This window comes from Monodon monoceros, unplaced genomic scaffold (genome assembly GCF_005190385.1).
Source record: "Monodon monoceros isolate NGI ecotype Baffin Bay Population unplaced genomic scaffold, NGI_Narwhal_1 Super_Scaffold_4, whole genome shotgun sequence".
Lineage (NCBI taxonomy): Eukaryota > Metazoa > Chordata > Mammalia > Artiodactyla > Monodontidae > Monodon > Monodon monoceros.
In genome coordinates, this window is record NW_021703781.1 from 58,577,811 (window position 1) to 58,604,147 (window position 26,337).

The window sequence follows — 26,337 nt, forward strand, 5'->3', positions numbered from 1 at the left end:
CTAGTTTTTCTTGGCATGGCCGGGGGAGGCTGGAGCCAGCCAGTGCTGGCCATAGCTCTTTTATTTTATTTTTAGTGAGGTGAAATTCACATAACATAAAAGTAACCATTTTAAAGTGAATAATTCAGTGACATTGAATACATTTACCATATTATACAGCCACCACCTCACTCTAGTTCCGACACATTTCATCACCCCCAAAAACCCTGTAACCATTAAATTGTCACTTCCTGTTCCTCCCTACCCAGACCCTGGAAACCACCAACTTGCCTATTGCTATGGACTGGCCTGTTCTGGATGTTTCATATAAATGGACCTATGCAATATGTGACCTTTTGTGACCAGCTTCTTTCACTTAGCATAATGTCTTTGAGGTTCATCCATATTGTGGCATATTATCAGCACTTTGTTCCTTTTTATGGCTGTGTAATGTTCCATGTATACGTCCCAGAGTTTGCTTATCCATTCAGCTGCGGGTGAATGTTTGGACTGTCCCCACATGTTTTGGCTACATTCTCTGAATAGTGCCGCTGTGAACATGAATGTACATGTATCTGTTTGAGTGTTTGTTTTGGATTTGTTTGAGCATATACCTGCGAGTGGAATTCAGGTGTATTATTTGTACAAGATATTCCTTGCCCCCCACCCTGCCCCTGGGGTTCTCCCCCTGGGGGGATTCTATACGTCACATTAGCGGGAGCAGGCGTGGCCATATGACTTGCTTTGGCCAATGAATGCAGTGAGAGCAGAGGCCTTAGGAACCATTTAGAGGCTCTGCCGTGACTCCTTTCCCACATCCAGTGGTCCTGCGGGGATGCAGCGGTTGCTCCTTCAGGCTGAGTTCACAAAGGCAGGTGGCATAGAGCAAGCAGTTGGTCTTTTGAACTCCCTCTGAAAGACACTCACTCAGACTTTGGGGGTGTGGGGATAAAAAGATGGGGGCACTCTCCCTGCTGTGAAAGAGCTTACAGTTTTACTGTAATTTAAGCAGGTAGTTATAGCTCTAAAAAGCACTGCAGAGGGAAAAGGGAGGAATCCACGGAGCTTTCTTAGAGGATGTTGGGTTTGGCCTTAAAGGACAGATAGGGTTTAGGTGTATAGAGTGTAAAAAGAGCTTTCCAGGAAGAAGAATGGGATTAGCAGTGGCTTGGAGGTGGCAAAGTAGGATGTTTGAGGAAGAGTGAATTGGGTGACTCTTTTCAAGAGTTTAGGCACCCTGAGGACATGGGGTTGGAAAGTTCTGTTGGAACCAGTGAGTGAGAGACTGTGACCTCAGGCTAACGAGTCTGTTCTCTGTAATCTGACATTGTGTTTCCCAAGCATGCACGATACTGGATGACTGACCCACTGCTCCTTTCCTGTGCTTTAGGGACCAGATACATCCTTCTACAACAGTGGATATCAATCTTTACATGTTTTTTACTTCCCACATCTCAGCTCTGCAATCTGAGTGACTCGCCTCCTTCTTCAAACTGATCCTCTGTGTTTGTCACCATCTTAATTGAGAATAACTGTTCTCAGCCCTGTGGGGAACAGAAGGGAAAGAAAAGCCCCAACATTTGAGTTTGCCAACGTGCGTCAGAAGTTTCCAAACAATAGTTCTCTTTCTTACTTTCTCCTCTAATGGTGGTGGGGCGGTGTGTTCCTTTTGGATTTCACAGCGGAGCAAAAACTGAAGCTTTGAAGTCAAGGAACTAATAAATGAGCTAATAAATGGAGTTGGGATTTGAATCTTGTCTTACCCTGTTTCTCCCATGCGCATCCTAGAATGTGAGCGAATGATTGGCCACATGACCGAATGACTAAATGAAAAATCAAGGGGTGTTTGATTCCAAATCTAAATGTGATGGGATTCTGTAAGGGATCTCTCTACCACCACAAACACCGAAAGAAATACTCTGGAGCTGTGGTGAGGGTCGTCAGAGGGTAAGATGGCACAGCTCTGGTGGGAGTGAGGGGAGCCAGTTTCGTGGGGCTCCTGGATGGAGGGGGCTCAGCTAAGAGAATATTCCCATTTATCTCGGGTCCTGAAACAGGAGGGAAAGGGGCAGGGCACAACTTTTAAAAGAATGACATAGCTATAGAACATGACAAAAACTAGTTAGAACCAACTATATCCAAGATGGTGGAAGATCTGATTTCCAGTGGACCTTGGGCATCATTATACGCTCATTGTAATACATCAGCATAAGCTAAGTAACTCACCCACACAGCGCCATGACAGTTCCGAGGCTGACCATAAAAGACCGAAAAGTGGGCAGTGGCCCAATTCCTGGAAATCTCCACCCCCTTCCCCAAAATAATTGGAATAATCATTAGCCTGTGGAATTACCCAGCCCATAAAAACTAACCACCGTATCGGGGCCTTTTGCCTTCTGAGATGGCCCACACTCTGTCTGTAGAGTGTGTTTCTCTCTAAGTAAGTCCACTTCTTACCTATCACTTTTGTCTCTCACTGAATTCTTTCTGCAATGAAACATAAAGAACCTGAGCTTCATTAAGTCCTGAGACCAGGTGTGTGATCTCAATTAAAAGACCGTGGGTTCAAGTGCCAACCTGAGTTCTGGCTGGGTTCGAGTCCTGGCACGTGGGTTCAAGTTCCATCTGAGGTGCACAGTTTCAGTCCCGCTTCTCTGGACAGACTTCTGGGTGCAAGGAAGTCCTTGGGCTGATCCTATTCAAGTATATTGTCAAGGGCGTTTTCTGGCCCTTGGCTGTGGGATTAGAGCTCTTTGAAAACCCTAGCTAGGAAAGTGGGGAAAAGTGAAGAAAGCAAGCTGAAATGTAATTTCCTCTTTAATACAGACTGTCATTTAATCTAATATCATAGAGAATGATTAGATCTTAAAAACCTATAAATTACATTTGACAACTCTCTGGTATGCCTCTGCTCTCCCTCTCGGCGATCAAACACCACAACAGTGGGCTGTGGCTGAGAGGAGCTCTCTCAGTGTAGTTTGTTTATTGGCTCTTAATGAGAAGCGATTAATCTAAATCACCATAGGGGTGGATCCTTTGCGAGCTTTGGAATCGGAGATGACAGTGGACCTTTATGACAAATGCGCTGCTCCATCCTTAACAACAACACAAAGTTTGTGAGAGTGTGTGTGGTGCTTTCTTCCTTTGAGCAATGGGGAGAGAAAACACACAAACACACACAAAATATAAAACTGCAACCTTTGGGCACTTCCATCTCTCTCCCTTTCAGTCTTTCCTCTCCTGCCTCTTCCCACTCTCCCTGACTGCGGCAGCTGGGGCTCCTCATTACGTTGTTACCTGGAAGACCCTCTTCTCCGTTTATGACAGTTATTGTGCCTTTTTCTCCCCTGCCTGTCTGGGGACCGCCCGGTGTAGGATGATGGATCATTACAGAGAGTACCTCCCCGGCAAAATTGCCACCTCTCTGTCCCCTCCCATCCTGCGTCACGTTGGGAAAGAGAGGAAGCACCACCAAACAAACCAACACCCTGAAAACCCAAAAGGAAAAAAAAAACACATTCTGCCAGGGGCTCTTTTGTTTGGGGAGAATGGGGTCAAATTTGCAGCTGAAGGGATGGAAACCAAAGGGGGAGAATGGTGGACAAAAGTCTCTCCTGCTCTGTTTGATTCTTTTCTGCTCCTGTGTTTGCACTGACTCTGTTGTTCCCTTGCTGCGTCCTCTCACTGTCCTCCACCGTGTCACCAATACAGAGCACAGCAAGGACAGGGCACTCAACTTGGAAGGTCAAGTTCTGAGTTTGAGCCCCAGTTTTCATCCTTGGTGACCAGCTGTGACCTCGGCAAGTCACCAGGTGCAGGCTCGGTATTTCCTTGCCTCTGGAATGGGGTGTGGTAGGCAGATTTATGGCCTCCTGGAAACATCCGAATCCCTGGAATCTGTGAAGGGGGAATTCAGGTTCTGGATGGAATTAAGGCTGTTCATCCTCTGACCTTAAAATGTTTGGCTCTTACTGTGGCTTTCTCTCCCCTGCCTGTCTGGAAACTGACAGGATGGCGATCCTTACAGCGAGCACCTGCCTGGCACAATTGCTAGGGGAGCCCTCTGGACTCTCCAGGTGGGCCATTGTGTTCACAAGCGTCCTTCAAAGTGCTGTGGGCGGAGACTGTTGCCTGCTGCCTTTGTAAACAAAGGGTGTGTGGTCATCGAGCCACTGCAGCCAATCCCAGCTGTGTGCCCTGAGGTGGTTCAGGCTGGGGAAAAACAGGATACTGGCCCGAGGTAGTTCAGGTGCATATCAAGTGAATGATTTCAATGAACCCAGACTCTTGTATCTTCCCATATATAGAAAAGTGCTAAATTCACTTACTTGAGATGTTTGTTTTTTCTTTTCTTTTCTTTTTTAAATATCTTTATTAGAGTATAATTGCTCTACAATGGTGTGTTAGGTTCTGCTCTACAACAAAGTGAACCGGCTATATATATAAATGTATCCGCATATCTCCTCCCTCTTGCGTCTCCCTCCCACCCTCCCTATCCCACCCCTCTAGGTGGTCACAAAGCACCGAGCTGATCTCCCTGTGCTCTGCGGCTGCTTCCCACTGGCTATCTATTTTACATTTGGTAGTGTATATAAGTTCATAACGCTCTCACTTCATCCCAGCTTGCGCTTCCCCCTCCCCGTGTCCTCAAGTTCATTCTGTACGTCTGTGTCTTTATTCCTGTCCTGCCCCTAGGTTCTTCAGAAACATTTTTTTTATTTTTTAGATTCCATATATATGTGTTAGCATACGGCATTTATTCTTCTCTTTCTGGCTTACTTCACTCTGTATGACGGTCTCTAGGTCTATCCACATCTCTACAAATGACCCAGTTTTGTTCCTTTTTATGGCTGAGTAATATTCCACTGTATATATGTGCCACATCTTCTTTATCCATTCATCTGTTGATGGACACTTAGGTTGCTTCCATGTCCTGGCTGTTGTAAGTAGAGCTGCAATGGACATTTTGGTACATGACTCTTTTTGAATTATGGTTTTCTCTGGGTATATGCCCAGTAGTGGGATTGCTGGGTCATATGGTAGTTCTATTTTTAGTTTTTAAGGAACCTCCATACTGTTCTCCAGAGTGGCTCTATCAATTTATATTCCCACCAACAGTGCAAGAGGGTTCCCTTTTCTCCACACCCACTCCAGCGTTTATTTGTTTGTAGATTTTTTGATGATGACCATTCTGACTGGTGTGAGGTGATACCTCACTGTAGTTTTGACTTGCATTTCTCTAATGATTAGTGATCTTGAACATCCTTTCATGTTGCTTTTTCTTTAACTAACAGTAATCTCTTAATGTTTGGACTGCCTGGTTTTTGTTGCATAAACTGCTATACATCCTGGCTCCTCCCTGACCTTTTCACAGCTGTCCCTCTGAACTGAGAGGCTGCCTCCCAGGCTTAAGTCCTCAGCAAGTCTGTCAAATAAACATAATTCTCAACTTTTAGGTTGTGCTTTTTTTTTAGTCAACAGTTCGTAAGAGGGAAGAAGGGTCAGAGTGATGTGATATGAGAAAGACTGGACTGGCCATTGCTGGCTTTGAAGATGGAAGGGGGCTTGGAGCCAAGGAGCTGGGGGTAGCCTCTAGAAGCTGGCAAAGGCAAGGATTCTCACCTAGAGCCTCCAGAAAAGAATGCCACCCTGCTGACACCTTGACTTCAGCCCAGTGAGACCCATTTGGGCCTCTGAGATCCCGAACTGTAAGATAATAAAATCACGTTATTTTAAGCCATTAAGCTTGTGCTAATTTGTTTCCAGCCACAGGGAACTAATACAGTGGGTAATAATGCCAGCTCTGCCTTCCTCAGGAGCGGAGTGAGGATGGAGGGGAAAATAGCTGAGGAAGGACTTGGCCAAATATAAAATGCAGTGCCACGCGAAGGCCTCGATATTAACTTCAGCTCAGGGTGAAGGGATGCACAGCAGGTGTCTTGAGCTGGGGGTGGAAAGCGCAGATCAGGGGTCTGCCCAGCTCCTTGCAGGGTCTGGTTCCTTTTCATTTTCACTCTTTCTGGGAGCTAAATGTCTCTGGTCTGGCCGAATGGGCTCAGTGCCACCATTTCCTTTCCTTAGGACGGTTCCCGCACTGGTGCGGGACTGTGAGGTACCACTGGTTAGGACAGCCTGGCTTTTAGGGGGTCCGTTGGCCCCAGGGGCTGCTGCCTCAGAAAGTTGCCTGACTCCCTGTTGATCACATCCAGCATGTAGCTGTATGTGAGCCCATCCCTGCCCCTCAGAAGTGTGGGCGGTGATGGGGAGTGAGGAGTTGAGCTCTAACTCTAACTCATATTCACATGCTCAGCATTCTTACTGAGCCAGGAGATGTTCCCGGAATGTAGTGACCTTGTTCCCTATGCTAATGAGGCTCTCCACTGCATAGTCTCTTCCAACTAGGCCGGGACACAGGACACTTCCAAGCATATTTACTCCCCTGATTGTTTTCCTTGGGATAACCTATTGCTTGTCTTGCCTCTCCTGACTAGAATAGTTGTTCCCAAATTGCTAATCCCAGTAGGGTTAAGTCCTTGAAAATTGCCTAGGTTGAGGGCTTCTCATATGAAGAATTCAAGGTCCAATGGGAAAAATAGGATTAGCAGGTGAACTTATAAAAGTCCTTGTCTCTTTTTTATAATGTTCACTGAATGAAATACTAAAGCTAGCACACTAAATAAATACTGTATCACTGACAATCTGCGATTCTTAAATTAGTCATAATGGGTACAATGCAGTTAATTTCCGTTTACCATCCCTTGTGCGCTAGAATCTTTTCAGGATCTTCCTCCCCCACAGCTTCAACAAGATGCTTATAAATTAAGTTTCTTTTGTGGTAGATAATATGCATGCTGGTGAGCATTTTTTCTTTATCTCTTCATATAGTCATTGCCTTTCTGATTTCAGGATTCTGAGCAGCGATTCTTAACTCTGGGCTTCCACTGTGGTCCCACATGTGCACAGTAGGAAGTTGGATGCTTGAAACAGCAAATAATGTAGATGACCTTGATTCAGCTAGTTTGATATTTCTCACAACCTTTCCCAGTACACCTGGTTACCAAATCCTACGCCTTCGTCCCATCTAACCTATGTCTCAGCACCCTCCATCTGATCTCAGGAGTACATGCATCTTTCTTTAGTGCTCCTAAGATGGACAGAGACCAAACAAATAAACCAAAGACCCTCAAGTCAAACCATAAGAAAACATTAAAAATAATTCAACAAAAGTAATGAAAATGGGGCTTCCCTGGTGGCGCAGTGGTTGAGAGTCCGCCTGCCGATGCAGGGGACACGGATTCGTGCCCCGGTCCAGGAAGATCCCACATGCCGTGGAGCGTCTGGGCCCGTGAGCTGTGGCCACTAAGCCTGTGCGTCCGGAGCCTGTGGTCCGCAACGGGAGAGGCCGCAGCAGTGAGAGGCCCGCGTACCACAAAAAACAAACAAACAAACAAACAAAAAAGTAATGAAAATGACTTCCAACCCAATCCTATAGATTTCAGGTTTTTTAAAAAAAATTATGAGACTTCTTTTTCCTTCTCTCCCAGGGTTAGACTTGCTTTCTTAAAAATATTGGAGTTGAACATCTTGCAGAAAAATAACATGGCCATCAGTTTATTAACTTATCTGTATTAGACTTTGACAAAGAGGAACTAGATTGACAGAGAGACTGCCCTAAGTGATAATTACCACAGGTAGGGCTGGTGATACCTGGACTGCCAGTGGGCAGTGCTTGCTTTACATAAAGGTTTGCTGACTGCTCTTACTGAGATGGAGCCGGCTTCTCTGGACAGGGCCCTGGTAAGCCACAGATCCAATACAGTGAACATTTGGTCAAGCAAACTTTGAAACCCTTGAGCGACCTTCACTCAGCCACACATCAGATATTGATTGAGTATGTGCTTCACTGAGCACAGCAAAGACCAGGGGATGTGGTATCAGTGACACTCTCTGTCTTTAAGACACTTAACGTCTAGGTGGCAAATTGAGATGAATACAAGTGAAACAAAGTTTAACTAATATGTTAAAATATATAAAGTGTTTATAACTTTTCACATATTTTAAACATGAAGCCATAGTTCAGTGTGATCACGAATTTGCCAATGGAGTTCATGGAAGGTAGAGATCGTTCCCCTGGAGCAGTTGAGAGGCTTCATGGAAGGGAGGGAATTAAAAAGGGCCTGGAAGGAAGGCATGGACCAGGGAAAACGCTAGCCTTTCTAGGCGAGGAGGAACACTAGCAAAGATAGGAATGTTAGAGGAGTGCTTGGCTAGGGTATATGGTTGGGTTGTAGAGATCAAGCCTGAGCACAATGTGGGGGCACACTTATGGAGTGTCTGAGGTGCCAGACTTGGTTTTCATGACCTGTTGAGGGTACTGGAGTTTCTGACGGAGAGGAAATGCCATGATCATGATCAGAGCTGGGCCAGGGGAGAGCCATCGTGCAGTGCAAGGCAGGCCCGATGGTTTACAGCATGGGTGGGGCGGACAACCAGGATTCCTGCTAGAGAGGAGGTCAAGACTAGTGCTCCCTGGCCTGGGAGGTGCTCTCGCTGCTTTCTCAGTGAGGTACCCTCGGTAGCTACCCCGCCTTCACCCATGCCTGTCCTGCACTCAGAGCAGTGCATGCAGTGTGGACAGATACTTGTCCAGCTTCCCAGCTTTGCCACCGGCAGGCAATGGGCAGCATGATCCTGTTGGGATTCTCGAAAGGGCTAATGGGAAAGTGTGTGTAGGTGTGGTGAGAGAGAGAGAAACATTTCATTTTTATGAGCAGGTAATATCTGCCCATTGCAGAATAGCAGAATAATAGGGAAAAAATAGAAAAGTGTAAGAAAAAAATGAAAATGACTCATGATCTTGCTGCACAGGAACGCCTACTGTTAACATGGAGTGAATTTTTCCTTCAGGTTGTTCATTTGTGCATAAATATGGGCATGAGATAGAAACAATTTTTAACAAATTTGAAATTATGCCTCATGTGTTTTCAGCCTGCTTTTCATGCACGGCTTCCACATATGATTATTTTTCTCGTGTCATAAAACTATTTGAATTCATACTTAATAGCTGTATAATATTCCACTGAGTGGATTTAGCCTCTACGCTATTTAATTATTCTATCAGCTGTTTGGTTTGTTTCCAATGTTTTGGTGTTATAAATAATGCTGAGATGAACACACACGTGCATAAGTCTTTTATTGGGTCCCTGATGGTTTCCTTGGACAGATTCCTAGAAGGGAAGTCACAGGGTCAAAGGTATGAATATGTATGAATCTTGTTCCATCTTGCTGCATTGCTTTCAGAACAGTCATGCCAATGTATACTTGCATCAACACTGACTGTCTGCATGTTTCACTCCACTGTCTTGGCCATGGTCACCAATATCCTCCGCATTGCTAGATTCAGTGGTCAGTTCTTCAGAACTCGTCTTACTGCACTGTCAACTGCATTTGACACAGTTGGACACTCTCTTTCCTGATACACTTTCTTTCCTTGGTTTCAAAGTTTTGAGGACATCACACTCTCCGGGTCTTCCTTCTCCTTCTCACACTTCATTTCTGGTTCTTCCTTATATCTTTGACCCTTAAACAGTGTGTTAGAGCCCAGTTCTCAGACTCCTTTCTATCTATATTTGCTGTCTCTGTGATCTCCAGATTCATGTCTAAATGCTGTTCAAACACTGAAGTCTTATCTTATCTTATCTGCAGGCCAGCCCACTCTATCCACTGTCCACTCATCAACCCCTCTGGATGTCTATTAGGCACCTGAAACCTGGCCTTTTCAAAATCATATTCCTCATTGCCAAAGCCCCCAATCTGCTCCTCCCGTAAGCTTTCCTGTCTCATAAACAAGCAATTCTGTTTTCCCACTTGTTCAGGCCAAAAACCTACCTGACCATTTGAGTTATTTCCAAGTTTTGATCATGACAAACAACACTGAAATGAACATACAGGTATAAACCTTTTTATTTTCTAATGAGACCCCTCTCTTTCTCTTACTCCCTACAGCGCATCTGTAAGCAGACCTTTTTGACTTTTCCTTTATCCCCACAGATGGACCACATCTCAGTAACTGAGACGGCACTCCGTCATCAGCCTGTCCCACCTGGATCGTTTCAGTGGCCTCTTACTGGTCTCTCTGATTCTTTACCTGCTATCCCCCACCTCCCACAATGCTCTATTCAGCTGGAGTTAAAGGATCAAAATACAAGCCATAGCCTACATCACCTTGCTCGAAGCCCGCCAACGCTTTCCACATCCCTTGGGATAAAGCCAGGGTGCTCATATCACCTACTGCCCCCATGCTCAACCCTCTACTTCCTTCGCTCTGTCCTAGCTCAGTGGACTCCTACATCCTTTCTGAAATGTCGCCTTCTCAGTGAGGCCTTTCCTGACCCTGCTACTCAAATTTCAGACCCTCCCCTTCAGTACTTCCTACCTCCTTTCCTGATTTATTTTAATCTAAAGGACTCGTCATCATCTGATAAGCTACGTACTTTACCTCTTTGTTTGTGTATTGTCTGTTCTCCCCTCACTAGGATGCAAGTTCTCTGAGGGCAGGGTTTTTCATTTGGTTTGCTTATTGCTCTTATCTTAGTCTTTATAGTACAGCCTGGCATAAAGTAAGGACTCTGTAAGTAATGGTTGAATAAATAGTGTTTATACGTCTGATTCGTTTTCAAATTTTCTTAGCAAGTTGTTTTATCTCATCTCATATCTAATTTTTTTTTCCCCCCTGGTACACGGGCCTCTCACTGTTGTGGGCTCTCCCGTTGCGGAGCGCAGGCTCAGCGGCCACGGCTCACGGGCCCAGCCGCTCCGCGGCATGTGGGATCTTCCCGGACTGGGGCACGAACCCGTGTCCCCTGCATCGGCAGGCGGACTCTCAACCACTGGGCCACCAGGGAAGCCCTCATATCTAATTTTATATTTTTCTTTCTGCGTTTTTTTTAAAATTGTGGTAAAATACACATAACTATAGTTTACCACCTTAACCATTTTAGACGTACATTTCAGTAGTGTTAAGTACATTCACATTGCTGTGCAGCCAGACTCCAGAGCTCTTTCCGTCTGGTGAAACTATGCTCATTAAACAGCAGCTCCTCATTCTCCGTTTTCCCCCAGCTTCTGGCAGCTGTTTTTCTACTTTCTGTCTTTCTGAATTTGACTAGTCTAGGTACTCTAATAGAAATCATACAGTGTTTGTCTTTTGGCTTATTTCACTTAACATAATGTCTTTACGTTTAATCCATGTTGTAGCATGTGTCAGAATTCCTTTCCTTTTTAAGACTGAATAATATTCCATTATATGTGTATACCACATTTTGTTTATTCCTCCATCAGTGGACACTTGGGTTGCTTCCACACTTGGGCTATTGTTAATAATGGTGTTTTGAACATGGATTTACAAATATCTCTTTGAGATCCTGCTTTCAATTCTTTACGGCATATATCCACAAGTGAAAAGGCTTGATCATATGTAATTCCATTTTTTTTGAGGAACTACTATACTGTTTTTCACAGCAGCTGCACCATTTAGAATTCACATCAACAATGCACAAGGGTTCCAATTTCCCTAAATCCTCACCAGATATATATTATATATATATATTTTTTTGAAAAATGTCTATTCAAGTCCTTTGATCATTTTTTAATTGAGTTGTTTTTTGTTGTTGTTGATTTGGGATTTTTATATTTTTTTTTCCTGATTGGCCTCAATGATTGTTGCTTTACTGGTGATGCTTGAGTTAAATTCTGAAGGACAAGTAGAAATATGCTTAATAAAATGGGTTGGAGTGGAAAGGTGAGGAGTCTAATCTTGGTAATGAGAATGGCATGTATAAATACTAATGGGTGAAAGGGACTTGCATATAAACATAAATATGAATTGATGTTCTACCTGAAAAATGTACATGTAGTTTATAAATTTTTCCCAAAATAAGATATATGTGTGTGTATACATATATATATACATACATATATATATATATATATATATATATACTTATAAACGCACAAATATTGTAACAAGGTTTCTCAGTAGCAGCACTTTCGACATTTTGGGCTAGATAATTATTTGTTGTCCAGTGCTGTCCTGTGCGTTGTAATTATTTAACAGCATCACTGGCCTCTACCCAGTAGATGCCAGTTACTCTCTTTCCTGACCCTAGTTGTGACAATTAAAATGTCTCCAGGGAGGGGGACTAGATGAAATAGGTGAAGGGGATCAGAGGTACAAAGTTCCAGCTATAAAATAAATGTCATAGGGGATGTAATGTACACATAGAGAATGTAGTCAATAATATTGTAACAACTTTGTTTGGTAACAGGATGGTATCTGGTCTTATTACAGTGATCATGTCAAAATGTATAAAAATACAAATCAGCATGCTGTACACCTGAAAGTAATATAATATTGTACGTTAATTATAACTCAATAGAAAACAGTGTTTCTATACATTGCTAAATGTCCCCTGAGGGCAACCCCCTTTCTTGCCAGGTATAACTTCTGATATAAGAGGAGATGTTAGGTAGAGAGATAAATAGATAGATGGGCGGTGGGGAGTGAATACTGGTATATTGTTATATTGTGATTAAGACCCTTATCTGTAACAGGCTTTATTTGTGTGTAAGTCAATATTCAACAACATATTGATTATGTCAGTAGGTTTAGGGGTCAGCCTAAAGAATATCTCTTATATTCTGTGTGAGCTTGTATTGATATTATTGTTATTTCTTACTGAGCACTAGCTGTGCTAAGAGTCTCCCATTAGGACTCAATTATACAGTAAATTATAGCATTTCTGCTTTTCTATTCAGAGGAAATCTACTTATTCCTATTCAAAGACTGTTTTCAAAGCATTGAACTACAATTTGTTTCCTTTGTGTTTCTGGGATTCTGGCAGAGTAAGAGACTGAGAAACCTATAGCTTTCACCCCATTTTATAGATTGCACACAGGAGAAACAGAGCATGGCAACTGAATAAATAACGTATTCATTAGTTTTACAATTTGGGTATTATAAGACTCACCCAGCAGCAGGAAGGTGGGCATTCTGGAAAGATTTCTGGGGAGGATTTTGACATCTTCAATACTAAGTTTGACTGGTTTAGACACAAATAAGCTTATAGGCTTCTGAAAATCTAAGTTGCTGAAGCAAAGCCTTGCCTGATTCCTGACTTACATCTGTGTCTTTTGTAATTTGCAACCCGCCATTAAAATTAGGGCCACCATTATTCAAGTTTCCCAGGAATTTCCTACAGAAAGAATTACTGGTCCAAAAAAAGAAAGAAAAAAAAGATATTGTACCATCTGTATGTTGATAAACTCTAAAACTTGTCCATCTCTAATCTGAGATACAGACAATTCATGTACCATAAATGCCCAAATCCATAGAGACAGGTTGTATGAGGTTCTTACCCCTAGGGCAGTGGTGTGTTTAATTCCTTCATGGGCCAGAGCCTCCCATTGAAGAGATGAGCGTGGTCATTCAAAGCGCAATGGTATTTAGTGAATTGACAATTACCTACTGATTGGTGTTCATTTTGGCAGTGTTGCTATTTGCTAATAGAGTGTGTTTTTCTTAAAATGTTACTAGGAATGTAAAATAAGTGTAAGTTGTAGTTTTGTTCTCCCTCATCCTTCCACATTTTTTAAAAATTGTGGCACTAAAATGTATAACGTGAGAGCTACCCTCTTACCAAACTCTTGCAATTGCGCAGTGCAGTATTGTTAACTGTAAGCACCAAGTTGTACAGCATATCTCTAGCACTTGATCGTCTTGCAGGCCTGAAGCTTTATACACATTGAACAGCATTCCCCCTTTACCCCCACCACCCATCCCTTTGGTTTTTACCTACAAAACTCAGGGAGCCAAGAGGGAGGCAAATAATCCCCAGATCTCCAACCTGCTTGGCATCACTTCTGACTTCAGTTGTGCTCTTATCCTGGGTGATTTATAGATCCAGGTTCATGTTTATTTAGCCATTAAGGCCCTGTGCTAAGCTCTTTAATCATTATCTCATTTAATCCTCATCTCATTCAATCCCCTCAAGAGCATTGTGAGTTAGAGATAATTATTATCTGTTTTTTTCATAGGTGAGATAACTGATTGGAAAAACTGGGTAATATCCTCACGTTTACACATAAAGTAGCAGACTGAAGATTTGAACTCAAGACACCTTCCCCCAGAGCCTATGGCATTAATAACTCTGTTCAACCCGAAATGAAAGACCCCCTTCTCCTCTTCCAGCACGTGCATACACCCACTGCAGATCTTGTGTCAGGACAAGCTAGAAAAAGAATCAAAGCAAACTGAAGCAAAAGCAAAATAAAACAAAACAAAAAATCTCCAGTGGGAACCCTTCCCTGTTTATATTAGCAAAATCACATAAATGCAGAATTCACAGGTGTCTTAACAGGTATTGCCATAAATTTTATATGTATATCCCTGCAATTAAAGATTCAAAGGCAAGGGTTGTAAATTTCTTTGGGTCTGTAGGATCAAACTGTCATAACTATGCCAAGAGTCACATTCCTATTTCATAAATTCAGTCCACAGACAGATTGAATGTGAGTAAAATTTGTTTTGTAACAATCTCATTTTAAACGTTTTAAGGAGAGGTGTATACTTTCCATGTCGGCATAGTTCTTTTTTTTTTTTTTTTTTTTGGCGGTACGCAGGCCTCTCACTGTTGTGGCCTCTCCCGTTGCGGAGCGCAGGCTCAGCAGCCATGGCTCACGGGCCCAGCTGCTCTGCGGCATGCGAGATCCTCTCGGATCAGGGCTCGAACCCGTGTCCCCTGCATCGGCAGGCGGACCCTCAACCACTGTGCCACCAGGGAAGCCCCTCGGCATAGTTCTTACCACTCCTTGTTTTGCTTTATCTGCTTTGCTCACTTAGTTTACCTGCTTTGCCCTCTTAGGCATTTACCTTTGAAATCCCTTCTTCCCAGTAACAATCTTGGTGGACATGGAATGATTTTCTTTGTATATGTAGTTATAGAAGTAGTTACGTAGATTCATACACAATATACATATTTTACCCTGAGGCTTAACTTCTGCTGAGGCTTTGCTTTCTGATTCTATTTATGTTAATATTATGGTTCCCTCTTTTTCTTTTTCTTTTTTTTTTTAGCGCTAACATTCTATTTCTCCTTTGGTTTCCTATTCATTAATTCTTCATGTCCTCTTGGCCAAAGGTGGATATGAGTTAGAGGAGGAAAGGGGCTTTCTTGAAACTGCTTTTGGTGTGTGGATTTCTTAGCGTTGCTTAAAAAAGAATAAAGAGCTGCTTCTCTGACATTCCCTTGTCCCTTGGTAAAGCACAAAGTGCTAAGATTTCAAGGTCCAGAAAAGCATTAGTGTTAGTGTGTGTGTGGCAGGAGGTGGTGGCATTTGAGTCCATCAGAGGAGGTAGTAGGCAAGTTGCTTTCCTCCTCTGAGCCTCAGTTTCTTTACCTGTAAAATGCAAGTAATGATATGTCACATAATTTGTTTCAGGTTTCGATAAAATACCCTGTTAAGTGCCCAGCACAGGTTAGGATCCAAAACATGTAGGTTTCTATGTCCCTCCTTCCATTCTTCTCAGACACTAGGATTGAATACAGACACTGCCAGTGATATCAAAGTATATAAAAGGATATTTTTTAACATCTTTATTGAGGTATAATTGCTTTAATTGTTGTGTTAGTTTCTGCTGTATAACAAAGTGAATCAGCTATATGTACCCATATATCCCCATATCCCCTCCCTCTTGCGTCTCCCTCCCACCCTCCCTATCCCACCCCTACAGGTGGTCACAAAGCACCGAGCTGATCTCCCTGTGCTATGCGGCTGCTTCCCACTAGCTATCTACCTTACGTTTGGTAGTGTATATATGTCCATGCCTCTCTCTTGCTTTGTCACAGCTTACCCTTCCCCCTTCCGATATCCTCAAGTCCATTCTGTAGTAGGTCTGTGTCTTTATTCCTGTCTTACCCCTAGGTTCCTCATGACATTTTTTTTTTTCTTAAATTCCATATACATGTGTTAGCATACGGTATTTGTCTTTTACGTCTGCGTCTTTATTCCTGTCCTGCCCCTAGGTTCTTCAGAATCATTTTTTTTTTTTAGATTCCATATATCTGTGTTAGCGTATGGTATTTGTTTTTCTCTTTCTGACTTACTTCACTCTGTACAACAGACTCTAGGTCCATCCACCTCACTACAAATAACTCAATTTCGTTTCTTTTTATGGCTGAGTAATATTCCATTGTATATATGTGCCATACCTTCTTTATCCGTTCATCTGTGGATGGACACTTAGGTTGCTTCCATGTCCTGGCTATTGTAAATAGTGCTGCAGTGAACATTGTGGTACACGACTCTTTGAATTATGGTTTTCTCAGGGTATATGCAAAAAAAAGGATTTCTGATGAGAATGTCAGAGAAAGGTTGCAATAAAAATGTCCTCTTGCCAACAAAAGCACCCTAAAACCAACACTCAATCTCAATAGACCTTAAATATAAGTGTATTTCTGTACGTGTGCATGCATATATGTGCCACAGTGATATATGTATAAGCGTATGTGTGCACACACATATGCCTCATTTGTGTGTGGCTTAGTGTGTTTGTGTATGCAAGTGTGTAGTGTGTGTGCAGGAAGAAACAGGGCTGGACGAAGAGAGTACATGGCACTAGATATTTGATGGTAACCCTTATTCAGTATATTGTAACTCATGGTATATAAAATAAAGTTCATTTATGATGTTGGTCTTACCTTCTAATTAAAATCATAGGCATGAAGCTTCTTTATACCTGCATAAAATAAGCAGTTTAATTTCTCTGCACCAGGGGAGAAATGATTTCATTGCCTGTTATGTAGCTCATCGGTATGTGCCAGGAAGCAAGAGAAGGTGGTTATGATAGCTTCATTCTTTCCCTGTATATTTGTCCTTGCAGACTCTTAGATTTTTTCAAGGGCAGCAGGGGTGCTTTTACCAGTAGTCCCTACCCTTCGCAGTGCCAAGGGAGGAGAAAGTTATTGTCTATGAATAACCCATCTAAGAGCTTTTCCCCTAGATTATTCACACATGAATGGAAAAAAAGAAAAAAACTATACTGCATCCATTTCTCAGAAACTTGCTGATAACTAGTAATAACTTATTTCAATGAAGCCAAAGCAAGTATTTGAGAAAAAGAAAGTAGACTTGTCTTGGAAGCTATAAAGGAATAAAAGAGGAAAATCACTATGAATCTTAGCAGTTAAAGGCATTGAATTTGTTTAAAGCTTACCTCATAATACTAATATATACTATGGGTAAATTTTTAAAATCCTAGTATTCAATAGTTTTATAAGGTATGGAAATTTTTTTTTACTTTACTCGGTACTTTGGACCCCATGGTGCAGACTGTGTGTAGCAGTAGCCCTAATAACTGGTGGCAGTACAGCCCAAGACAGGACACATTATAAGAGGAAATAAACTCATTCAGTCACTGGGCAAACATTGGAAATTCAAAGAAGTTGGGTGGAGCTGGGTGATAAAGGCCAAAAGGGCTTTGTTGCTGATGGAACCAAACACATACACAAGGGGCAGATCATACTAGGCTATTTTAAGAATTTTAGAATATAGGAAGATCAAAGATAAGCCACTGAATGGTTTTAGATTATTCTGACCACAGTGTGCAAAGCGAATTGGAGGGGATACTGGTTGAAGCTGTGAGAATGACTAGGGGTGTCTTACAGGAATCCAATACAGAGATGGTCACATTTTGGACTAAGGCAATCATGATGGGCAGGGAGAGAATGGATCTGATTTTAGAGTTAATGAGTAGGTAACATACGCAGAGCTTAGAGACTAATTAATTATAGGAGGTGAATGGAAAAACAGAGTTAGCGGTGGTGTTGCGCATTCGGCTTCTCATGGGATGGGTGGTTGGTGGAAACACTCACTGAACCAGGAAGCCCTGGGGGGGAAGAGGGCTTGGATGAGGTACATCCTGGGGCATGCTGAGTGTGAGGTGTTGTGAGACATCCAAATAGAAGAAGGCACCAGGCAGCTGAGTTTTCAAGTCTGAAAGTCAGAGGAGACCTCAGATTGACATTTAATTTACGAGTTGTCTCCAGAAAGGTGGTAATGAGAAAAATAAATAAAAGTGAGGGTGGAAGTGGTCACCGAGGAACAGTGTGTTGAGCGAAAAGAGAAGGAAGTCAAAACTGAGGGTTGAGGAATAGCCATATTATAAGGGTAATCAGAGAAAGTTGAGTATTCAAAAGAGGTAGAAAGGAGAACCAGAGAAGTATGGTGTTACAGAAGCCCCTGGAAGAAAATGCTTCCAGAGGGACGGAATTGTCAGTGGTAACAAAGACTGCTAAGTGTTTAACTAAGGGACAGCTAGGTCTGAGTATCTCAGTGTTTATTGGATTTAAATACTAGAAAATCACTCACACCTTTAGTGAGACCAATGCCACTGAGGTCCTGTGAGTAGAAGTCAAATTGCACTGACTGGAGGGGCTTTTAAATCCTGAGAGGTCGATAGTAACCATAGCTATCACTTGTCAAAAATATGTACTATGCCAAGCATTCGACGCCAGTTCTTGGATTGTCAGATCCAGTTCTTGTTGAGGAAACCAAGGCCTCCAGAGGTGAAGTAGCTTTGCAAGGTGACAGTATGACACAGAATTGTTGATACTTGAATGTGCTCTTTCAGGTGCCAAAGCCTTTTCACTACACCGCTCTGTCCATTTGGCTTGGGGAGGACAAACTTTCCTGAGCATCAATATTTGTCCCAAAGGCCTTTGAGGATATGTGCTTTGGAAAACATCTAGAGCAAAAGGGTCATGAAACCACTTAAATCAATTACATCACTAAAACAGTTTAGAAAGAACAAAACAGTGGGATCTCTTTCATGACTAAAGAGCAGTAAGAGCAGTAGCGTGATGAAGAGTGACATGGAGAATTGACTGAGGGAAGATGAGGAAGCAGAGGTGTGATGCTCCTAAGGTCAGGGGACAGAGGACCACGGGAATAAACTTCCAGTACTTAAAAGTACAAGTACAAACATCAAAAATGAAGGTATTTAAAAGAAGGACCTCGGGCTTCCCTGGTGGCGCAGTGGTTGAGAGTCCGCCTGCCGATGCAGGGGACACGGGTTCGTGCCCCGGTCCGGAAAGATCCCACATGCCGCGGAGCGGCTGGGCCCGTGAGCCATGGCCGCTGAGCCTGCGCGTCCGGAGCCTGTGCTCCGCAACGGGAGAGGCCACAGCAGTGAGAGGCCTGCGTACCGCAGAAAACATAAATAAATAAAAAGAAAAGAAAAGAAGGACCTCAAAAAAATGAATCCTCGTTTGTATGCAGACCTAACCTTGAACAGTATTTTAGCTCAATTCAGCAATGAGGAACTAAATTGGGTTAGAAAAATATCAATATTTCATCTAGAGGCCCAGATGCCCCTTTCTGTGCTGTGATGTACAAATACAGATGACTTTATATTTATGCTTTACTTTCTTGTATTTATTCTCTCTTACTAACTCTGTCTATATTTTCTCCTCTCCCCTTTAGATCATGCTTCTTAGTGATCCGGAGATGGAGAGCAGCATATTGATCAGCTCAGATGAAGGGGCCACCTATCAGAAATACCGGCTCACCTTCTATATCCAGAGTCTGCTCTTTCACCCCAAGCAAGAGGACTGGGTGCTGGCCTACAGTCTGGATCAAAAGGTGAACAAATACCGCTTTCATTCATGTCCTGTCACTCAGGTACCACCCGGTGAGAAGCACTTGCTTAGTCAATCCCAATGTTGGAGGGTATTCGGTGATACTGTATCCTTCCAGCCATGCTGGCTGTGTCTGCAGCTGACTGACTTTCCTGTCTAGGCTTTCATAACAAAATATGCAGGCGGATATATTTCATTTACTGACAATGTTATTTGTCATTTCACAGGCTTGAGGTAGTTTTCTCTATGATTTTACTCATTTGACCTTTAAAACAACCTTGTGCTGTAAGTAGGAAATGTATATGCATAATAATTTTATGGAACTATGGTAAACAAAGGTGCGGAAAAGCTAAGGTGCTTGTTCAAACACAGCTACTAGCTGGAGGAGCCAGGGCTTGGATGCTGTTGTCAGGCTCCAAGTCTAGGAATATCCCATCACACCTGCTGCTTTGAATTGGAATATAACCATTGTTCTCAGTTTAGCAGAGGGAGGGAAGCCTCAAACATGTCCATTTCATTATTTTTTTTATTTTTTATTTTTTGCGGTACGCAGGCCTCTCACTGTTGTGGCCTCTCCCGTTGCGGAGCACAGGCCCCGGACGCGCAGGCCCAGAGGCCATGGCTCACGGGCCCAGCCGCTCCGCGGCATGTGGGATCTTCCCGGACCGGGGCACGAACCCGTGTCCCCTGCATCGGCAGGCGGACTCTCAACCACTGCGCCACCAGGGAAGCCCCATTTCATTATTTTCTAAAAGTACATCCAAGATAGAGTAGCCCAATGAGTCCTTCCCTTTGAGCTTCAGATCCATACATCCAGCTGTGTACTTGACCTTGTCTCCTGTATATCTCAAAAGCTTCTCGATTCAACATAATCCAAAGATGAACTCTTGACCTTCCCCCAGCATAGTTGGTTCTCTTCCAGTATTCCCTAATTGTACTCATTTAGTTGCAAACCTAGGAGGTATCCTTAATATTTCCTGTAGTATGTGTTCATACTATCACCTGAACAATATATTTCCCAAATGTAGATCTTTTCATGCCTTTGCTTAAACTCCTTCAGCATTTTCTCATTACTCGCAGAAAAAAAGACCAAAGTCCTCCGTAGTAGGCTCTATTAGCACCTACTTGGTCTGGTCCCTCCTTCTCTCTCGTGACTCACTGTTAGCAGTTCCCTTTCAATGGCCATCTTTCAGTCCCCTCCCCGCCCCAGCTGTCCCCCTTGCTCCCTTTCCTGGGCCTGGGATCTTCTTCTCTAAAGTACACCTCCTCACTGTCAGATCTCAGATGTAGCATCACTTCTGCAGGACGTCTTCCCTAAACTCCCTGATAAAGTTAAATCCCCCTTGGTGTTCTTTCTCGTAAGGCTATGCACCCTTCCCTTCAAGGGTACTGTCACGGTTGAGATTTTCCATTGACTGATGTGAATTTGGCATCATTGGCATTTCTCACTAGATTGCAAGCTCTAGGAAGGCAGGACGGTGTCTGGTTTCACTCAGAGTTGTAGCGCCAGACCCTAGGACAGTGCCTGCTACTTACTGATCATCAGTATTTGTTAGGCAAATGAATTAGTGGATGAATGCATTGGTGCTATGGTAATGAGCCCTTTATAGCTGATCAACTTATACCTAAGAGACTTAATTCTTCTTTGTATTTCCTGCTTTCTCCAGAACCTTATACAGTGTTTGATGCCAAACTATTGTGTAACAATGTTTCAATCAGTGAAAGGAAATGGATAATTATGAACACTATATTGCGTAGAGATATCTACAGAATAACCTTGGTTGAAATAGCTTCTTCTCTCTGTTCTCCCTTAAGTCCTGAAACAGTTGCTCTTCAGTATATATTTGAATATATAATTTGTAAATGAGTGTGTGTGCATGTGCGTGTGTGTGTGCGTGTGTGTGTGAGATGTCAGCACCTTTAAACAATAATTTCAACATAACCTTTATATCTCTCATTAATAGAGCCTCATGGTAGGCGCCAGGTGCTAAATGCAATTCCCTAAGGACACCCACATGACATTTGCAGAGCAGAAGCCATTGCAAATACATTTCTTTCATGACATCAGGTGGATATTGTATGAAAGACTTAGCCAAATGTCAGATAGTCTGTGAGTTTAGATGCTTAGTATAGCTAGGAATTTTGAAGATGCATTGAAAAAAAAGTCATTTGGATGTTAAATGGTATGGTAATTTATTTAGATGAAACTCAGAACCCTTAACCCATGTTTTTACTTATGCAGAGACAATCTAGGTTAGAGGCAACAGACGTCTCATGCCAAGAGGTTAATAAACCAAATGCAATATGCCTGTGTGTCTATAGAAGGACTCTTCCTTTTCTCCAACTCCACAGCACTGAGAACATCTACGGCATTGCTTGTGATGTACCCTTGTGGATATAATGCATTCAAGATACTTCCCTACTCGGTGGTTGCTTTTTCACTTGGTAAAGATATTTGGAAATGTGGCAGTGGGAGCTGCTGGATTTTTCTAATCACACTGCACATTTCCGGATCTATTCTTCCTTAATTTCTCTTTCTTGTCGGCATCTTTTGTGTGAAGTGGCTGAGTGTTCTTCAGGTCCATAAAGTTTCTAACCAGCGCCCTGCCACTCTTTTAAATAAATGGTGTGAGGAGGTCGATGATGCCCCTGGCAACATTTGTAGAGATGCCATAAAACATCATCCAGGCATCCAGTTTACAGCAGAGTTTTTCTTTATTTCAGGGTAATTTACTGGTTTAGAGTCAAAGAGAGGGATGCCACGGAGCAGCAGGTGAAGATGCAAGGGTGGCTGAGATTGATATACCAGTCTTACTTCAGACTGCTGCCTTCTCTGATGTGCATGTATTGAGGTGCTGGTTTCTTCTAGAGAAAATGAAAAGTGCTAGTATTAAGGTAACTGCAGCATCAAAGGGAGATGTTTGTGGCCAGGAGTGAATCAATGTTTCCATTATTGTGCCTTTGATGAAATGCACTAGCCATTTCTTTAGAATTGGTAAGGTTATCTCTTTAGTTGTATGTATTACAAAAGACCTAATTGAATGATATTTTAAAAGGACAATATCCAATTGCTCTACTTTCCAAATTGCTACCCCAAAGCTGCAGGAGACTTGCTAGGAGTTCTTACTCGGTAAGGGTACTGCTGGAGAATTAAGGAAATACCTTCTGGATAGAACAAAATTGTGTCTAGAAGTTGAAAGCTGCACATGACGTTGTGTTCCTTGAGATGCTGTATGGCAGGTTGTGAATCACCTGGGAAACATGGCTCGCTTGTACTGGTCAGGGCCTGGTGGGGGGTGCAAGTGATCCAAGCCTTCCAACTTCCAAAGCTATGAAGGGGTATGGAGGTGGGGGCAAATGCACCTTGCACTTGACCCTGTTGAAGGATCGTGCCTCTCCAATTCTGCTGTGTCTCGATCTAGCCAAGTCCTTTCTGTGTCCTGCTCAGTGTGACTTGGGCCTTTGACCAAGTCCTTCTATTCTGGCCATCCTGTGAGTCCTGCCACAGGACTATGGCAGCTCCCCTCTGCCTTACAGATTCTCCTGCCATCTTGCATTTTAATATTCACTGACTCAGTTCTTAGTAAAAACAAGAGATTCTTTCTTGGGTACAAGAAGCTTGGAGATGTTTTATAAAAAATCTTTGAGATTAAAAAAAATAGCAGAAATAATAGGTTATGATTGACCAGTTGGACATAATAAAAGTTACTCCTCTCCTCTCCTCTCTGAACCAAAGCTCTAGAACATCTTAGGAGAACTGTATATTTACCCATTATTTAAGAAGCAGGATTCTCTCTTGCTCCCATCAGGCTACTTCCTTGCTGGTGACCGAAACAGCTAACATTGAGACGTTTTGGATTAGCTGGATGGTTCAATAATCTTATTGAAACTGAGAACTTTTGAAAGATTTTGAGATAGGTTTTGAAGACATTGCAGTCCTCTTAAGAGATAGGTGCTGTTCTCATAGCTATAGAAAGCTGGGTGTTTAAACATCCCTCATTTTGACAAAAGACTCAGTATAGTTTTTTAAAAAAAAATGGGCACATGCTCATGTATTTACAGATGCATACATCCTGGACAGGGGGCCTTCCACAGAGATGGAGAGTTGAAAATAGCTGTTTTTCTGCCTGAGAGGTGGGATCGCAGAGCTCTCTGTTATCATTTATCTTCCTGACAGAATGAAACTTTAACAAATCTAGCTGCTTTAGTCATCAGAGATGAGGATCTCAATGAGGTTTCAGACTTATTATTTTTCATATGCTTCTGGGCTAGACTGGTCTAGAATTGCCCATAATTTCAATGTAAAAACCACTTTCTGAAAAACTAGCACACATAATGAAGGGTTGCTGTTATGGTAGTAGGGAGGGAGGTGGGTATGCAACTATGGGGCTTTTCTGGTTGTTGTTTTTGGTTTTGTTTTATGTCTGGCTACCTGCGAAGTTCAATAGTAGCTAACAGAGTGACAAGCTGGTTAGGAAGCTGATGCAATTTTAGTCGGATCACTGGCAAAATAGGGTCTGCAGCAGAGGAGATGGCAGTGGTTCCAGGTAGGTTTTCCTGATTGGACCCTACCTGGTGCTGCCACACACGAGCAGGACACTGGTGAATTAGGGTGTATCTGGTGTGTGGAGGGCCTGAAAATTCAAAGGGAAGTTTAACCTTGTACTTGTAGAATGCTGGATACAAATGAAGCTGTTCCTTTCATTTATATTCTCATGTAAACCCTCAGATTAGAAATGTAGTTGCACTCAGAGCCTCCAGGATTAGCAGGTGATGGTAACGTTCCTCAGCAGCCACTGACAGGAGCAGGTTTCGTGACTCCCCACCTGGTGGGGACAAAGCTGATGGGGATTGACTAGGGATGCTCATGGTTTTGAAGCTTATTTTCCATGGAATAAGACTAGAACTGAAGGGTGCCTTTTTTCTTTTTTAAGAAAAACATTGCATTTTCATTAGGTCCTCTTCTGTGCCTGTAAAATCATATGTGCATAATTTAAGAGAAAGAAAAATCCATAGGCCTACTCACCTAGGGGGAGCCCACGCTGATCTTACAGATGTCTCATCAATACAATAGAAATGTGTTATCTCCATCACCATAGAAACACCAGTTTCCATGAGGCCACTTTCCTGAAGGTGAAAACAAAAACAGTGGGCCAAGCAAGAATGGCCCTATTTTGTATCAAAAAGGTGGCACAGCCACTGTGTTATTCAGATGTTAGAATTAACCTATTTGAGCTGAGTTCTGAATGACCAAACTGGTTTAATGTACAACATTAGCTCGCAGTCAGTGGTGGTGGTGCAGTAAGAATCTCCAGGCTTTGCAACATTGCTTGCGAGAAAGCTAGCTCAAAGGAACAGCCTTCAGCAAAATATGGATCTGGTGGCCTTTGTCCTCCTAAGCCTGCTTTTTCTATATCGTGTCCCAGACTTCAGTTCTCTGCCGCTACCTCCTATGTGTTCCTTTTGGTAACCTGCCACAGTTCTGTCAGGGAAAAGAACATTTGCTAAAATAATTAATGGAAGATGCAGCGTATATATGTATTAAGAAGGGTACGCAGGTACCTCTTCCCAACAACACTTTTCCCAAAGCGGTTATGCTCTCAGGGTAGAAATTCAGGCGTGGCAATACTTTGGTGAAAGAGGTGACTACAGCTACAGGTGGGCAAGGGGTCACGCAATGCAGCCTCCTCTGGTTGAACGCAACCATTTTCTCTGTGTTCCTCCACCCCTTCCTACATGGAGTGACCTTGTCTTTACCCATGCACTGGTTGTTAGTGCTCACACTGCTGCCCAGGGTCCCTAACTCTGATCCCTTTGCCTAATTCTGACCCTAGGTTTCCAGTTTTCCAGTTGGAACTAGGAGTTCTTCTGCTTATTGCTTCCTTTGCAAGCCTCTCTGGACTTACGACCCAGTCGACCTGACCTCGCCACACCTTCTATCCTCCCTCCATTCTTTGCCTCCACCTTGACCACTCCCCCTGGTGTGATAGCACCTGGCCTTTTAAAGTCAGGTCAGTCTTTAAACATTTTAAGTCAAAGTGTTCTATACATACAGAAAAGTGCACATATCATGAGCTCAGTGAATTTTCATAAACTGAATACACCTATGGAACCAGCACCCCGATCAAGATACACAGCATGACCCGAATCCCAGAATCCCCCTTGTGTACTTTTTCAGTCACTACCTTCCACCCGCAGTGGGACTGCTATCAGTTGGGTCATTTTTAATTTCATGCGGATGATTTATGGCTGGCTAAACTGGTGAAGAAATAGACACAAGGTGAATTCTTTGGAAGAAAGGTTGGAAGATATCAAGTGAGGTAAATGACAGAGAAGGAGACTTCTAAAAATATTAACATAAGAGAATTAGTCTAAGCCAAAGGCAAGAATTCATTACTGTTCAGTAAGTCTAACTAATCCAGAGAATTCATAAGGAAGCTTTCAAAAGATGCTCATTTAAAATTAATTTAATAGGTTGTATTTTTAAATATGTGTTCCTTTCTGTGCCATAAGAAAAATACCCAATGTTGGCAAAGTTATGGGGAAACTCGTTATTACGAAACTGTATTGATGGTCTGCAAATGGGTTTTCCTTCCTGGTGAACCTCTTGGCCACATGTATCAGAAGACATACACATATTCACAAATTTGATCCAATGATTCAG

The 26,337-nt window shown here is 42.8% G+C and overlaps 1 protein-coding gene across 1 annotated transcript in view; it reads left to right on the top strand.

Moving 5' to 3' along the window:
- SORCS3 (sortilin related VPS10 domain containing receptor 3) overlaps nucleotides 1-26,337 on the top strand; it is a 588,390-nt gene that overhangs the window by 286,610 nt on the left and 275,443 nt on the right. Inside the window, exon 4 of the mRNA XM_029245625.1 lies at nucleotides 19,519-19,677. Coding sequence (XP_029101458.1) covers nucleotides 19,519-19,677 — 159 coding nt within the window. The remainder of the gene's footprint in view (nucleotides 1-19,518; nucleotides 19,678-26,337) is intronic.